The sequence below is a fragment of the Kryptolebias marmoratus genome, linkage group LG1 (genome assembly GCF_001649575.2).
Source record: "Kryptolebias marmoratus isolate JLee-2015 linkage group LG1, ASM164957v2, whole genome shotgun sequence".
Classification (NCBI taxonomy): Eukaryota; Metazoa; Chordata; class Actinopteri; order Cyprinodontiformes; family Rivulidae; genus Kryptolebias; species Kryptolebias marmoratus.
In genome coordinates, this window is record NC_051430.1 from 14,540,609 (window position 1) to 14,554,455 (window position 13,847).

At 43.0% G+C, this 13,847-nt stretch overlaps 2 protein-coding genes across 2 annotated transcripts in view; both read left to right on the forward strand.

The window, feature by feature from the left end:
- The first annotated feature begins 126 nt into the window (after positions 1 to 126).
- On the forward strand, positions 127 to 8,326 carry prkg1l (protein kinase cGMP-dependent 1, like). Its single transcript, XM_017417154.3, has 20 exons — positions 127 to 228; positions 526 to 718; positions 857 to 983; positions 1,142 to 1,308; positions 1,802 to 1,915; positions 4,510 to 4,615; positions 4,764 to 4,827; positions 5,046 to 5,123; positions 5,264 to 5,358; positions 5,461 to 5,526; positions 5,625 to 5,702; positions 5,791 to 5,887; positions 5,988 to 6,127; positions 6,221 to 6,310; positions 6,613 to 6,754; positions 6,837 to 7,000; positions 7,080 to 7,202; positions 7,374 to 7,436; positions 7,530 to 7,596; positions 7,671 to 8,326. Exons 2-20 carry the CDS (start codon positions 529 to 531, stop codon positions 7,752 to 7,754), a joined length of 2,055 nt encoding a protein of 684 aa, XP_017272643.1. The 5' UTR covers positions 127 to 228; positions 526 to 528; the 3' UTR covers positions 7,755 to 8,326.
- Positions 8,327 to 8,730: 404 nt separating this feature from the next.
- acsl2 (acyl-CoA synthetase long chain family member 2) overlaps positions 8,731 to 13,847 on the forward strand; it is a 16,570-nt gene continuing 11,453 nt past the window's right edge. Inside the window, exon 1 of the mRNA XM_017417228.3 lies at positions 8,731 to 8,840. The gene's annotated coding sequence lies outside the window, so the exon portion shown is untranslated. The remainder of the gene's footprint in view (positions 8,841 to 13,847) is intronic.

Below are 13,847 nucleotides of genomic sequence, written 5' to 3' on the forward strand. Positions count from 1 at the left end.
CCCCCTCCCCCCTCTCGGTGTCTGAGGTGTCTCTGAGGTGCTGGTCACGTGACCGCGCCTGTCTGCTGCGCTGTCTGTTCAGCGGGGGAGAGAGAGAGAGAGAGAGAGACAGAGGAGCGTCCTTCACTTCACCTGTCGGATGGAGTTCCTGCCGTCCGCTAAACAAACGCGAACCCACCCGAGACACGCGAGGAAGACTTTGGCATCTGTACACACAGGCTGCACGTGGTAAGTGACCGGAGTGTGTGAGGTCTGACCTACCTTCTGTTGGTGTCACTCTACAGCCTATCAATGTTTGTATTGATGAATATGACAGTCTTTAATTAACACGGATTATTACAAATAGTTACATGCAAAACCTGGTTTTACTTGTTTGCTTGATTATTGTTATTATAATGATTATTATTGGACTTTTGTTCAGGGCTTTCTATCTATCTATCTATCTATCTATCTATCTATCTATCTATCTATCTATCTATCTATCTATCTATCTATCTATCTATCTATCTATCTATCTGGGAGCAGGGTATGGGTACCCTTCGGGACCTCCAGTTTGCCCTGCAGCTAAAGATTGAGGAGCTCCGTCAGAGAGACACGCTGATAGATGAGTTGGAGCTGGAGTTAGACACCAAGGATGAACTCATCCGCAGACTGCAGGAAGAACTGGATCGTTACAGATCCGCCCTGTCCCTCCCAGGACCCTCCAAGGTCTCTGCAGGTACACGGAGCAGAAGGGCTTTCATGTGTTCTGTTTCCAAAGTAGCAACAAGTGCCATGGGTTTCAAACCTGACCCAGAATTCTGACTCTTTTTTCCTTACTATTGTGATTATTTATTTTATTTTATCTCCTCCGTAGCCGCCGCCGCAGCTCGAATTGAGGACAGGCAGCGAGTTGAAAGGCAGACAGTGTTTTCGGAGCTCTTCAGTTCAGACCCCGTGACTCTCGCAATGGTTTCACGCCGGAGCTGTGACAAAAGCCAGGAGTAAGAGCACACGCTGTTCCCGCAGTTCACACCAGCTCTGAGTGAAAGATCTGACTCGCGAATGTTTAAAGCTCATTTAACTGCTAACCAGCAAGCATTGTTTACCGAACATCACAGCCACGAAGCCACATCTGTGTCACGCCTTTTCGCATCCTCAGGTCTCAAAGGCTGATCCAGGCGGCGTTTTGGAAAAACGACCTGCTGAAGAACCTTGCTGAAGGAGAAATCAGAGCCATCACGGCCTGCATGCATCGCACCAGCATCAGTCAAGGCTGTGCTGTCATTCAGGAGGGGGCCACCGGGGATCAGGCGTTTGTTTTAGAAGGCAAGTCATTATTTCCTTCTAATTGCAAACATGCATCATGCGCCAGGATTTTTATTCAGAGTTAACTGAGGTGCCGTGGTACATGTTGTGTTTGCGTTTTCCACGTCGGCTCAGTTTTTCCACAAGCTTAGATCGGAAGATGCTCCAAAGCACGGTTAGTGTCACAAGTGCAAGTTTGAAAAGCCAAAACCAAAGTGGACGCTTTAAGGGCCCGTGAGCCACGCTGACGTTCTGAAAGAAAATGTCAACATGAATGTGGGGAGACGGGAGGAAAAAAAGCCTCTTCGGCGAGGGATCCTGGCTGTGTTGGGGAAAGTGACAGCTAACGGAGAGTAGCTGCTCCCAGCTTTTACTCGACTCATTCACGCCATGTGTTTGTTTGGGCATGTCGCACCGTGCAAGGCTTCTAACAGTCACTCGTTATTCAACACAGAAACACCCATGTGTAGGTCCTCCGTCTCTTTTTCCCTCACTGAGTGCGTGTCTTTAATAGAAGGCAGGCTGGAGGTGACAAAAGATGGACAGAAGCTGCACACTCTTGAGCCGGAAGACGTGTTCGGGGAGCTGGCGCTGCTCTTCAACTGCACCCACACCTGCTCTGTCTCCGGTAAGAGCTGCTGCTTTGATTGTTTCTGAGGATATAATGAATTATTGTTGAAGAGAACATCAGAAATCTCACCGTGGTCTTACAGGACTTCTGCTGAATTTAAAATCAAAGAGCATTTTGAGATCTTGGGCAGCGAGGCCAGTTCATATGGTTTTCTCGGGGATGTGGGGGAATTTAAATCAGGCTCCGCTTTACTGCAGAGGTCCCATTGTCTCTTTGCGTGCAGCTGGAACTTTTACAAAAAGACGCCTTCTCCGGCAGCCTGAATCCACTGACCCCTCGCGATGCATTCTGTCACACCGACAAAACCAAAATTAAAACGAAATAAATAAAATCCTTTAAACACACAAAGTAAGGGGGCCATCTGATCACAAAGTCCTGTGGGAAAACTTCCTGATCCGTCACTGCAGGCGTCTGGCCTGGTTTCACAAATGAATACATCAGCTGTAGGGAAACAGGCTGTAGAGGAGCCCAGGATCAGTTTAAATGGAAAAATCAATTTATTTGAGCATCTAATTCTCGATTTCAACTGCCTTCTTTATCTTGTGAGCAGCCAGCCATTCCAGTTTACTGCTCTCTGCTATCTCTCTGCTAACAATACTCCGCCTGTTGTTGTTGTGTTTATTTTTTTCTTCCGTTCTCATTACTGTCAGCCTTGCTCATAGCCCACTGTGCTTATCTCCTTCCTGACCTGACAGTACGTTCCTTTTTGCATTTGAGACTATCAGTGAGGCCTTTGTTGGGGCGGCCTCTTTCATTTTGACACGAGCGCAGGTGATCCCAGAGAGTGGCCTTCATCTGCTGAGTGTGAAAACAGATGCGAAAATGCCAGAAAATTGGGCTTGGAGAAACAGGTTTTTATGATAGGAATTCACTGAAGGCATCTGAAATGTAGTCCCAAATAGTATTTTAATGTGGCCATAAAGTAGAGGCACGTACAGCTGAAATCAGAAGTTTCCGAGTACTCAACATGAGCATGAAAGTCATTAATTGTGGGCTTTTAATGATTTATTCAAACCGTTCTTTGTCTATGGAGGAATTGATTACACAATTATACAACATAAAATGATTTTTAAAATCAAGAATTCGGTGCACAAGTTTGAGTTAAAAAAATATCTAAACAAAATTAATACATACAGGCTCAAATATATACATACACCCTCGTGGTTCCATGTGACCACACACTTTTTGTGGCCATCGGCAAGATTCTGATATAACTCTGGCTAAATGTTTGACTCGGTAGAGTTCGTTTAAACAGGTTGATTTCTTGGCCCGGATCCATTATTCTTCAACAGAGTTGAGGTCTGGGCTTTGGGAAGGTCTTTCCAGGAGCTTTAAGACCAATTTACCCGTTCAGAAACCAGCTTTGATGTGTTTTTGAAATCACTGTCCTGTTGGAACAATCAACTGGGTCCAAGTTTCAGTCGTCTAGACGTTGATCTAAGGTGAGTTTGGAGGAGGTGCTCGCCTTCATTATTCCATTATTCCACTTGCAATGCACCAAACCCGCAGCATGATGCTAGCACCACCATGCTTGACAGTTAGTACAGTGTTTTTAGGTTTGACTCCTCCAAACATGCTTCTAATCATTGTGTCCAAGAAAAAAAAAAGAACTCAATCTTTTTCTTGTCTGACCATGAAACCTTTCTCCTGAACATATCTGGCTTGTCCATCGAGCTTGAAGGTGTTGTCTTTGGAGCAGGAGCTTCTTTCTTGGTCCATATGAATGTACAGATGTCACTGTGGACAGAGACACTGATGCTCCAGCAATTTCCAGTTTGTGACAGTCTTGAGGCTTGGTGGTTCCTAGATTGTTCCTGACCATCCAAACCAATTGGATGACAGGGTGACAGATGTGTATTGGTCAATCCAATAAGTGCTCTCAAACAAATCTTTTCCTACCAGCTGCAGTCAATCATGATCATCAACAAGAAATTTAAAGACCTTTGAGCAAGACATTTGAGCACCACTTATTAAAAGATTTAGGAGGATATTTGTTTATATTTGAGCCTGTATGTATAATTATGACCCCATTAGGGAAAATCCACACTAAATTCAAACTTGTCCACCCTGGAATGAAGGGTTCAAATAAAGCATTCAAAGTCCAAAATGAATATGACATTCATGCAGAAGATGGATGTATGTAAACATCTGATCACAGCTGCGTGTTCGAGTGAGGCGATTAAGATACCGGGGCTGCTCCACTAAATGCTGGATATAATTAGACCGTCTTGAGGACATCTACTTCCGTTTGCAGGAAGCTTCTGTGACTCAATCAATACGGGTCATTATTAATTTACACCACTTTCCAGCTCTGTTCTAAAGAAGGAGGGGATTTATGGCTTAGAGAGTTAGATTAGATTTATCTTCCATCTCCCCGGTGTGAGTTTTTTTTTTTTTTTTTTTAAAGCAGTCCTGAACTAAACTGTTTGCTCTTTAGCTGATTCTTAACAGTTCAGCCATAACCGCCTCGGGCAGCGAGGGTCTTTGATATTCTTGATCGAGGATACGTCTGAGCTCTCGTGTCACTGATATAACCTTTATCATTTCTCTTGCTTTGGACTTTTTTTCTATTTTTTTTTATTTATCTGCAGCTCAAACAGACAGCAGCCTGTGGGTTATTGACCGCAGAACTTACCAGAGCGTTCTTACACATTGCAGACTCAACCACCATTCTTACCCAATGGAGCTGCTGAGAGGGTAAAGATCAGACTTGATTTGACAAATGCCACTGTCTAAATCTCAAGGGTTTGTTGTCTTTGTGAGAATTCTTGCAATATCTGCCTGAAAATGCTCGTGAAAGAATGAAAACCTGCTCAGACCTGCCTCTGTTTGTGTCTGCGTGCAGCCTTCCCTTCCTGCAGCCGTTTCCAGAGGATGTCATCATGAAAATGTCTGATCACATGAAAGAGGTACAAATGAGCTGCTTTGAATGTGTGTAAGCAGCGCTCATTCTTCAAACCGGATCCAGACAATATAGCTTGTGTCCAGACATGCCGTCCCATCTATATTTTCAATTTCCAGCTTCTTTCTGAAAATTGAAAACACAACAATTGCCTCAGAGGCAATTATTATTATTTCTTGTTGTTGTTGTTTGCTCAGCTGTCTGTCATTCTCTTTTCGACTGTAGACTAATTACGCAGACGGCGAGTTCATCATTCACCAGGGAGCCACAGGAGATGCCTTTTATATCATCAGCAAAGGCCAGGTGAAACTGATGAAATGAGACTTTCAGAAAAACAAGTTTAGGCTTCGGAAGCCAAAAGCCAGTGCAGCTGCAGAAATCCCTCTTTGTGCAGTGTTTATAGCTATTTTCTGTGTTTGCTCGGTCTTTTTTGGGTTTGCTAGGTGACCGTGACAGAAAAGAAGCTGGGGCAGCAGGAGGAGATGGTCATGGCTGAGCTCTCTGACAGACAGTGGTTTGGGGAAAAAGCTCTGTGGGGGTAAGACGAAAACAACACTATTTCTCAAGATACGTCTGCGAAAAGCAATCTTTGTCCATATGTCAAAGCTTTGCTGTCATAATCGTATGATTTTGTCCTCAGAGAAGACACTCAGATTGTGAGCGTGAGGGCTGCTGGCGATGTGACATGCCTGACAATAGACAGAGAGTGAGTTTTAGGTTTTGTGCACCACATTCAGATGTCCTCGCTCCTGTTATTTGTCTAACCAGACATCTGGGGAATACTCACAGCTGCTTGTGTTTCAGGACCTTTAAGAATGTTATGGATGAGTTGGTATCTGACAGCCATCAAGAGGTGCAGAAGATCAGCGAACCCACATCTGAGTGAGGAGAATCACAGCTCTGTCTGCTTTTATATTGACAGTTTATCCAACACCGAACAGGAGCTCATCCTTGTTTTCCCTCCGATCAGGTTGACGGAGGATCCTGCCCTCCTGGTGTCTTCCACCTTAAGTGATTTCCAGATCATCCGGACTCTGGGAGTTGGGGAGTTTGGTCACGTAGACCTGGTGAGGGTTGACCTTGCGGTGATAACTCAGATCCCTGCCGCTGCCTCATTCAGATTCCCCGTTTCTACATGGTAACGCATTGATTTTCTCCTGCTGCCAGGTGCAACTAAAGAGCAGCATCAAGTATATTTTTGCCATGAGGGTCCTTAAGAAGAAACTGATCACCAGCAGCGGTCAGCGTGAGCACATCCTGAGAGAGCGCAGCATCCTGATGGAGACCCGTTGTCCATTCATCGTCAGGTATCTCCTACGCAGCAACTATTTCATTTATTCTGTCTTGGTGACATGATTGAAGAAACATCTAACATGCTACTATATTCACATTAAATGCAGGTTACATAAAACCTTTAGGGACGCCGAGCATCTGTACCTTTTAACAGAAGCTTGTCTGGGAAGGGATTTATCTTGTCTGCTTAAGGACAAGTGAGTATCACAAGCAACAGGAAAGTAATATTCATGACAAATGTCAAAGTATTGTGAAAATATTTTGATCTAACTCTCTTCTTGGACGAATTCTCTCACAAAGAAACCTAAACCATGAAAAAGGCTGTATTTTGTGGCATCTGTCTGCTCTTTTTTTTCAATATATTTCTTAAATTATTGCCGTTTTATTGCCCTTTTTTGTTGTTGTTTTTAGTTTAAAGCACACTTGTTGTAAACCCTCTTTATAAATAAACCTGACAACTCTGTGTTGATTAATTCAGTACCTCTCCATATTGTTTCAGAGGATTTTTGGGTGACTGCAGCAGCAGATTTTACACAGCTTGTGTCGTCGAGGCGTTGAGTTTTCTTCACCACCGAGGGGTCGTCCATAGAGATGTCAGGCCTGAGAATGTTGTTTTGGACGAGCGTGGTTATGCTAAACTGGTAACTGCAGTTGCGTTCAAGCTCCAGGTTTGGCCTCCGAAGTTTTTAACTCGCTGACTGTGCAGATGTTTGCTGCTTGTAGAGAGGCTCCAGATGCATGAAGAGAGTCGAGACGGGTAAGAGAACCTGGACTTTCTGCGGCACGCCGGGCTATGTGGCACCAGAAATCATCCTGAACCAAGGCCACAGTACTTTAGCAGATCTTTGGTCAATGGGTGTCTTTGTGTTTGAGCTTCTGAGTGGTGGGTAAGCGTCGCTCGTTTAAAGCTAGTTTATCCAGTTCCAGGTGGAAGTTTTCCTGATCGGATCGTGCTTTCCTCTCCAGACTCCCGTTCGACGGCTCTGACCTGTTGACAATTCTCACCGCAGCTGTTCGTGGCGTCGATCAGATCGAATTCCCAAAAATCATCTCCGTAGATGCCTGCAATCTCATACAGAAACTGTGCAGGTATAAACATGACTAAATGAATTCAGTTAAAGACAAATCTAACCATAGTTTCCCTATTGTAGGTGTTTCTTGGTCTGTGTTTTGATTCCACCTCTGAAAGAAGAAGTCCTAATAATTATTTTATAAATCTTATGTTCATCTGTGCGCTCTTATTTCCCTTCCATCGCCCAGGAGCAATCCCTCGAAGAGACTGGGAAGTCGGAAAAATTGGGCCAAGGACGTTCAGAAGCACAAGTAAGACTAGGGATTTCTCTCATTGAAAACATTGTGGCTTGTGTTTGGAAACTGTTACAGGTTTCTGATGCCATGTTTGTTTATCTTATTCAGATGGTTTGAAGGATTCCACTGGGATGCACTTTGCAAGAGAACAATGACACCCCCGCTTATTCCCAAAGTAAGACGCGCTCAGTTTGACTCGCTTTTGTTTTGTGATCATTTTGTTTTCTAATTTTCTCCTCTGGTTTTCAGCTTCAACGTCCTCTGGAAAGCACCACGTGTGCTCTGTATCTGGACACGTCAGATGAGCAGGACTCAAACTGGGAGGATTTTTGATCAACCTCTATAAAACGAGCAGAAAAAAAACGCCAAAAACGATCAAAAAAACTGTTGTCACTTTATTATTTAGTCTTGATAAATACGCCCTGCCCTTGGTGAAACTGCCATGGAGAACTGATGGTATTGTTTAGACAAGGACACATTTTTCCAGTGGCAGTTCCTGCAGATATCGTTTGGAAAATGAATTGTGCTGCCTAAAGTTAAACATTTTTTAATGTCAAACTCTACCAACACAAGTTGAATCACATTGATGCAGTTCAATTTAAGCCGGTGGCACCACTTCACAATAAGGGTACTGATATGATTTAGTAAAGCTTTATAAATAGGTTATTCATGATCATGAAACATTAATAAGCATTTATAAAACACTGTTCATACATTAAAGCAGGCTCACTTTTTTTTTTACCAAGATCAAGAGCTTTACTTTAAATAATTAAAGTTAATGTAAATATGCATATGTTAATGAAGAATACAGGTAAAAAGGGAGAATAAAGAGAACAATGCCAGTAATCGATTGAACTGCCTTGTAATGGTTTATTAAGTGTTTACAGCTTAATCACTGCGTTATTAACGATTTATTAGTCGTTTATAAGGGTGGCCTTGTTGTAAAGTGGCACCAAGCCAATAAACAAACACATTTTGTCACTTTCTGCTGTAGTTTCATTCATAAATCTCGACTGTTGCAGTGAAACAATCCTTTTTTAGCGGACTGAAGGAGACATCAGCTTGCAAGGATAAATGGAAAACCACAGGAAGTGTTTGCTCTTTGACTTCAAAATAAAATGTATAGGCTTTAAAGTTAAAAAAAATCTAAATTAAGTCGCACAACATAAAGTGTCATTATCTTTAAAGGTAAAATGTTAAATGAATTTTTTTTGCGTTATTCATTATCATTGTTGCACCACATTTCTCCCTATAAAGCAACACAGTTCTATTTTGAAAGCCAGCCAGCAGCTTTATTTTGAAAGCCTGACCGGAAGTAGGGAACGCGACGCCGTCCGCTCGGCTTCAGATGGATTTTCTGCAGAAAGCGTAAAAGTTGGCGGCGCGAAGAAGGGCCCGGATCGGCTGCGTGTTACTCAGGTTAGTTAGTTTTGTTGTTGTTTGGTTTCGGAAGCTTTTGGTGTATTTGTACTTCGATGAAAGTAACTTTTGCTCTCAGTTCCGACAAGTTTCGGTCTGAAAGGAGAAAAAAAAAAGTTATTTTTTGGGGGGAGGGTTGGGGGGAGAGTCTCGTTCTGAGTTTGCAGCCCTCCTTTTTCCTTCCTTCCGAGGAGTTTTGAAGTTTCCTGAGAATTTATTGCATTAAATACAGCAGGGAGGACATTGTAACATCACGGAGGCGCAATTTAATCCGCATTTAATTATGGGCGTATTTACAACGCATCATTTCTAAAAAAAAAAAAAAAAAAAAAAAAAAAAAAGCACTAATCTTATTTTGAAGGATAGCATCTGCTTGTTGTGAAACGTGCACCAACCAAAACAGCAAAGCTGGGACTAGTGCTATTTGTTTTGTGGCTCCACGGTAAGCAAACAAACACAAACAGCGCTTTCCACACTCTTTTCTTTACTGCACAACTCATGCACGGATTTATTTATTTATTTTTGCATATAAAGCCCATTTTGTGTTGCACTTTTTTTTTCTGCTTGTGCAACCAACAAACAGACCCTACAGTGCATTCAACACACCTGTTTCTGAATTTGTCCTGATCACACACACATTTATAAAAGCTCAGCAGTCCTCTGCAGGATGAAAGAAAGGACTTCTCTGTTTTCACCAATAAACACTAATCCTAAAACTTCTACAAATAAAACCAATTAAAGGGATAATTCGGGCTTTGTCTCCCCCTTTTGAGAGCATCTCTGCTCGAGCCTCCATCTTATTTGCCTGACTGAAGAGTTTCTGATTTTTTCCTGTAAATCTCTCACGTTTTACACAACAGATTGGGACAGATGGGCACGTTTTGTGCCCGGGTTGCAGATGTAATCGTGGACGAGTCTGCTAATAAACCCGCAGGGATCAAGCTGAATCCCTGCAGGGATATTCAGCAGCACTTCAACACACCTTTAAAACAAAAGTAGAAACACATACTTTACTGTTTCAACTTTTTCCTAACCTCCTAACTCCCAGCCCGTGTTTGCATGTTGCTTTGCAGCGGCCAGGTTTTTTTTTATCTAAATCAGATAATTGGGAAACAAGGGAGTGTTTATTTGTAGTTTTAGGACTTCAAACATTACACACCCCCTTCTTTGTGAAGGTCCTCACGGTGAAGTTAGTGGATATTTTATCTTTATCTGTACACTGATGCGGAAAATAACAGCAAACTACTAATCTGCTAGATATCACCCATTGGTGAGGGTTCTAATGGTTTTGCCTGCTTGTGCGTGTGTGTGTGTTTGTTTCTACCGGCAGAACATCTCCTGAATCACTGGACGGATTTTAATGAAACTTTCAGAAAGTAATCACCGATTGCATCTCCACAACTGATTAAAATCAGCCATTTCAAGATGGCTGCCACAGCAAACACGAGCAAACCACTACAAGTCAGCCAGTTCTACATATATTAGGGTCAAATGTTTGGTGTTTTGGCTGCAGCTCAACTCTGAGCGCTGACTAAAGCCATTAACTATGATAGTCATCTTTTTACACTCTGTAGATACAAAAGGAAAAGAAAATAAATAAGATTCCACACAGGTCATACTGAAATATTGACTTACTACTCCACAAACATCATTATTTATTGATTTAACAAACGCCACCTAAACCCTGACCACTTGTTTCTGCCTGCTCACCGGTCTTTGTCAACTCATGATGTTTTTGATTATTTTATATTTACCTTTTATAAAATACTATATTTACCTTCTTTCACTATGGTGCGTTTTGGTCAGAATCTAATGAAGAACGTATTTATTAAAAAACACCCGCCAGTTTCTGTGTATGTCTGTTTTTACTTTCATGTATGTCACACGTACTGAGTCGATCACATGGATATCTTTGCCGTCCTCGGTGTTCGTTTGACGGTGTCAGTCTACCTGCCTCCGTTGGACTCATTTAACTCGTGCTCAAAGTGACGACAAAACCAGGATTTCTGTTACGATAGCGAGTTAGAATTGTTGCTGCGTTGTTACCTGAAACTGAAGGCTTTATGCTTCGGGGGGGTAATGTGAACAAAGGTCACAGTGTTTGTGAAGCCTCCTTTTGTTGGACGTGGGACCGTCCTGTTGAAAGTGACGGGGGTTTCTGTGAGCAAGATGTGGCGTCTCTTCTTGCTCGATTCTTTACCCTCGACGAGAAAACTGTTGTAGCAAGCTGCGCATGCCTCTGTGTGTTCCTCTAAAGAACTGTAGCCAGAGAACACCTCCTCTCCATTTCTTTAATTTTCCGTTGTTTTGCTGTCTTTGCTGTCTTTGTCTTTGTATCACCCCGTTCCAAACGCTCAGGTCCCCGTTTACACGTGGACGATCTCCTGGAGCCGATTGGGAAAAAGTTTCACTGCACTGACGTATTCCCTGAAGGCGGTGTAGTTTCCATGCTAGGTCAGTCAGTAGCTGACGCTGGGGTCTTGGTGTTTCAACGACACGTGCACGCGCCCTGACGGGAAGTCTCTTGAGCACCAAGGCGAGTTCCATCCAAACAGATGTTTGTTTGGACCGACAGCGGGGTTAGACTTGCCGCTACATGTTGAAAAGGGTGAGCAGCAGGAGCAGCGCTCCGCTATCCGCCAGTGATACAGTTGTTGATCTACTCGCACAAGAAAAGCAAAAAGTGTTGAGTGCTGCCGTCCATAGTCGCACCCATGCCGAGCGTTTCCCACTCTGAGACCTGGGTTCAAAAAGTTTTGGCGTCAGAGGCTCCCATTGCTGTTGTCGTGTAGATGAACAGCTGAATCCCAACAGAAATGTTCCAGTTTTACTTTAAAACAGGGCCTGAGTGCATCAAGTCCTCCCCTCCACCTCTGATTTCCAAACCTCCCCTTCTTCATGTCTCCTCCTGTGGTTTTCTGGGTCATTCTCCAGCATCGCTCCCGTCGATCATCACCGGAGCTACTGCTCAGCTTTTTCTCCGTGGCATTTTAAACTTCATTTTATTATGTTGGAAATTAGACTTAATAAGACGTGAAACATGACCTAAATTTGTCTTATCTGACCAAAAAAGGTTAAAGCTAGATGAGCAGTTTTTTTTTCTGAAAAGAGGTCATTCTCTGCAAGCTGCATATGTGTTAGAAGGAGTAGCCTCCAGAGCTTTTTCACATAAGATGATCAGAGTCTGGAACTCTGTCTGAAGGCGGCTGAACGCCGGCTGTATTGGTTTTCGTTGTCACAAATAACAAAACTTTCAGTCACAGGTAAAAAGTAAAAAAGTACACCACTGCATTTGTCAAACCCGGAACTACTTCCAATTAAACCTGGCGTTTTAGATGAAGTAATATTGATTATATAATCTGGTTTTACTGGACGGTGTCATCGTGCCACGGTCTGAAGTTGTCTGCGAGGCCTTCATTAAAATCCTCCCAACGCCTCTGTGCCTGGCAGGGAGCTTTAAAAGATCGCTACATTATTTAAAAAGGAAATCACTCCGCTATGAGTAAAATCAGCCTTCACAGAGTGGAGATTTAATGAACTAGGCCTGACGGTTTTGGAGGATGAGCCACCGTGAAAACTAAATGCAGATTTTATTAGGAAGTTTCCAAGAACCCCTCGGTTTCATCCCAGCATCTGCAGATAACCCCAGCAGCTGGTGCTGGTGTAGGGTGTAGGTTTAAGTCCCGCCTTTGATGTCCAACAACCACAGTCTACCTAATTATTTACTGCTCATAAAAACACCAGGTCTTTTGCTTTAATGTGCTCTTGAAATCTAAATTAAAACTAGATTTATTGAGGAACATGCTGGTTAGTTCCTCAGACCATTTGACCAACTTTAAAGCATGGCGGTGGTAGTATTATGAGACATTTTCACACATATGCATCAGACTTTTTGAAGAATATTTGAATAAAAAGATTTTTTCCCCCCTTTTTAAAGATCTTTTTAGACACGTGCAATCAATGCAAAGTGGCTTAGGATGAGTTTTCGCAACAAAAATTGCTTCTGAGCTTCATTACATTTATTACCAAGCAGATAAATGAAAACGGGAATAAGGAGCATCTAAAATGTGAGGAGTTTTTCCAGTGAGAATAATCCTGGATACGTAAGATTCATGATCCTGCTCAGTAAGGTAGAACTAACATGTTAGCGGAGCTGTGTCGCGTATTTAGTCTGAATTCAGTGAAATGTAGGTGGTCTGCCAAATCAAAGATCATTTACAAGATGCACACTTAAAACCGCTGGGTTGTTTTGGTAACTCAGTTGCAGGGTTGGTTTGACCCTGTAAAGTGGTTGGGTCAGAGATGAGCCGTGCCATTCTTTACAGTCTGCTACTGGAAGAAGATGATTAACCTGCTTACTTTGGTTAATAGCTTTAGTCTGCGCAGGAAACGACGAGTTTGGTTTCCTAAAAAAAACAAAACAATATTATTTGGTGCTAGCTACCTGAGTGTCGGCTAGATAGGGTCAACCCAGATGTTTGTTAGTATACAATCCACCAAATTAGTCATTTTAACCCAATTTTGGGCTAGAAAACTCAACACAGTGATAATCCAACTGTGCTGAGGTAGAACTACCCAGGGTTCCAAATCTGACCCACTGGGTTGTTTTTAACCCAGCAGTTTTTACAAGGTTGCCATGCAGCCAGTCTGCACGCTGTTGCATATCTGCTCAGCTTCTCTCGCGACAGAAGCCTCTCAGATGCTCGGTAATCTGTCAGCCATGAATTCTGGGTTGTCCTTTGACTTGTCATTATTAACAGTTTAGCAACCTTAGTGTCTAATTTTCACCCTGCTATTCATCACACCCCAGATGTTTCAGTCCTTTCTACGGTTTCTCTTTGGTTTGTTGCCAGCCCTTCCCGGCGCTGCCTCTGCTTGTTACCATGTGTCCAGACCCGCAGACGGCCCCGGGCTCCCTGTTACATACCTGCTGTAACCCTGTGAACCTGCATTCTACTGCTTCACAGCTCTCTGTGTGCGAGTGTGTGTTATTTGCAACCAACGCCC

Coding starts and splice junctions, on each gene's coding strand:
- prkg1l (XM_017417154.3), top strand. CDS start 529: ATGGGTACCCTTCGGGACCTCCAGTTTGCCCTGCAGCTAAAGATTGAG. Junction 719..856: donor ACCCTCCAAGGTCTCTGCAG/GTACACGGAGCA, acceptor TCTCCTCCGTAG/CCGCCGCCGCAGCTCGAATT. Junction 5,124..5,263: donor ATATCATCAGCAAAGGCCAG/GTGAAACTGATG, acceptor TGGGTTTGCTAG/GTGACCGTGACAGAAAAGAA.